General features: G+C 51.3%; 1 protein-coding gene across 5 annotated transcripts in view; it reads right to left on the reverse strand.

Annotated features, from left to right (window-relative positions):
- znf423 (zinc finger protein 423) overlaps positions 1 to 2,500 on the reverse strand; it is a 142,007-nt gene that overhangs the window by 111,605 nt on the left and 27,902 nt on the right. For 4 of the 5 annotated variants that reach the window (XM_035525244.2, XM_035525243.2, XM_081715466.1 and 1 more), the window contains exon 2: positions 2,077 to 2,136. The exons of the other annotated variant lie outside the window; for it this stretch is intronic. In XM_035525244.2, coding sequence (XP_035381137.1) covers positions 2,077 to 2,136 — 60 coding nt within the window. The remainder of the gene's footprint in view (positions 1 to 2,076; positions 2,137 to 2,500) is intronic. 5 annotated transcript variants of the gene reach the window in all.

Below are 2,500 nucleotides of genomic sequence, written 5' to 3' on the forward strand. Positions count from 1 at the left end.
AGGGAGAGAGAGAGAGAGAGAGAGAGAGAGAGAGAGAGAGAGAGAGAGGAAAGGAGAGAGAGGGAAGGAGACAGGGTGAGGGAGAGCGCACCTCCCCTCTTCTCCTCCAGTGGGACAGGCCGAAGAGGCCTCACTCAGGTCCTGTGGGGCCTACAGCCACCACCCCTTACACTAGTCACCCCCCCCACACACACACACATACACACACACACACACACACACACACACACTCACACACACACACACACACACACACACACACACACTGCTCTTTCCAAACTCAACACACATTTTCCAGAGAGCAGAGACAGAGGGAGGAAAAAAGAACCGAATTTAATACTAGGAAAAGCCTGCCAGTGTCCTTGTCGACATCATCTCCCAGGGAATAGGGGAAGGAAGGTTTTTTTATCTTTTTAAATAAGAAATGGTGAGCAACCCCCTGAGCTCCAGTACAGCAGCACAAACAAACACGGGAGAGACGGAACGAGAGAGAGAGAGAAGGGATGAGCGAACGAAAGACAAGAGATAGGAGAGTGCAGAAGGAGGCATTATGGAGCCCGAGGAGCGCGCGCGCGCGTGTGTGTGTGTGTGTGTGTGTGATGGAGGAGCTGGTGAGTGAGTTTGTATATGTGGCGAAAAAGCTGGTTAGTGTGTATGTGTGTGAGTGTTCTGAGGAACTTGTGAGTGAGAGAGTGTGTTTATGGACAACTTGGTGAGTGTGTGTGTGAGTGTGTGTGTGAGTGTGTGTGTGTGTGTGTGTGTGTGTGTGTGTGTGTGTGTGTGTGTGCAGAGGGGCATCAGCAGACTGGAGGAAAGACTGGTGACGAAAACACAGACCCCCGCGAGTTTATGCATGACAGGGAAAAAACAAGACACAGACAGAGGGAGGAGAGGAAGAGGAGGAGGCAGAGAGGAAGAGCGAAGAGTGGGGGGATAGCGAGAGCTCAGGGACGTCCCTTCCTGCTGGATCTCACACACGCAGCAGTTTGCAGGACCGCAGAGCCACACACACACACACACACACACACACACACACACACAATCTCCTCCAGGGTCGCTTAGGAGAGGCCCACGTCATCTGCTCTCCCCAAGGGCCTTTCTCTTTCCTAGTCCCTCTCCCTGTTGGGTTTACCAGCCCTTCCCAACACACACACACACACACACACACACACACACACATGCACACACAAATGCACACAAACCTTCTCCATAACTCACCCACGTACACTCTCGTTTCCACTTTAAAACACACTCAGGCTGTCCGAGACCCGGACGGTTTTCCGATACAGCCGACCGGCACAAGGAGCTCAACTTTAAAGAGACGGCTCACACGTGGAGCACCCTGACATGGAATACTGCATCAGTGGCACGGGAGAGCAGCTCGTAACCATGACGCAATGACAGCAGAGCACATCTCACTGCTGTGTCTCTCAGGGAGAGGAGAGAGAGACACGCTGAACCAGGCGAACAACTGTCGGCCTGACCGTTAAACCCACTGACCAGGTCATGACCACAAAGCTGTGATCAGACCACAGAGATCAGACTTTATTAGGAAAGTGTTGGACAAGCTCCGCATGAGATATTGATCCGTAACAAATGGTTCATGGGAACAATATGAAAAAAACAAAAATATCCCACAAATATTTCCCAATGCACTGCCATGCTTATTAAACGTGATCTGTTTTCATGGGGAGATGGAGATAGCAACGTAGTATCAGACTGGCCCGCGCTCCAAACGCAGAGTCTCCACCAAACCGACGGAGTCCAGGAGGAGCGGCGTATTTCCCCGATCGTTCGGATCATGTTCCAGCTCCTCCAGCAGGAAGCCGCGGATCCGGCACGCACCTGGCCACTGGCCCCCTGTGCCTTGGGAAAATCTCCCTCCCTCTGCAAGCCATGCGGAATTGATATTAGAGATTGGCTGGGATGGGTGGTGGTGGGGTCCTCCAGCAGAACAGAGAGTCGCCACGGAGACAAGCAAAGGGTGATGCGTGAGCAGTGGCTGGAAGCCTCCATGCTGCTAGTTGTGTGTGTGTGTGTGTGTGTGTGTGTGTGTGTAAATACAGGAGTTCATACCTGCTGGAGTGGAGGAGTCCCAATTACTTGCAAATTCAGCCGAGTTTGCCTCTTCTACCGCTAGAGAGAGAGAGAGCGAGAGAGAGAGAGAGAGAATTTAGACATCCAATTGTGTTGGTAAGTGAAGCACGCACATCCATGCATGTGTAGTTACAATACATTGTTTTCAGAGTAGTACTGATTTAATGATGTTATATGATGGCTTTATTGACTGCCTGTGTGTGTGTGTGTGTGTGTGTGCATGAGTGTGTGTGTGTGTGTGTGAGTGTGTGTGTGTGTGTGTGTGTGTGTGAGTGTGTGTGAGTGTGTGTGTGTGTGTGTGTGTGTGTGTGTGTGTGTGTGTGTGATTGTGTGTGTGTGTGAGTGTGTGTGTGTGTGCATGAGTGTGTGTGATTGTGTGTGTGTGTGAGTGTGTGTGTGTGTG

Source organism: Electrophorus electricus, chromosome 6 (assembly GCF_041902795.1).
Source record: "Electrophorus electricus isolate QZ-2024a chromosome 6, ASM4190279v1, whole genome shotgun sequence".
Taxonomy (NCBI): Eukaryota; Metazoa; Chordata; class Actinopteri; order Gymnotiformes; family Gymnotidae; genus Electrophorus; species Electrophorus electricus.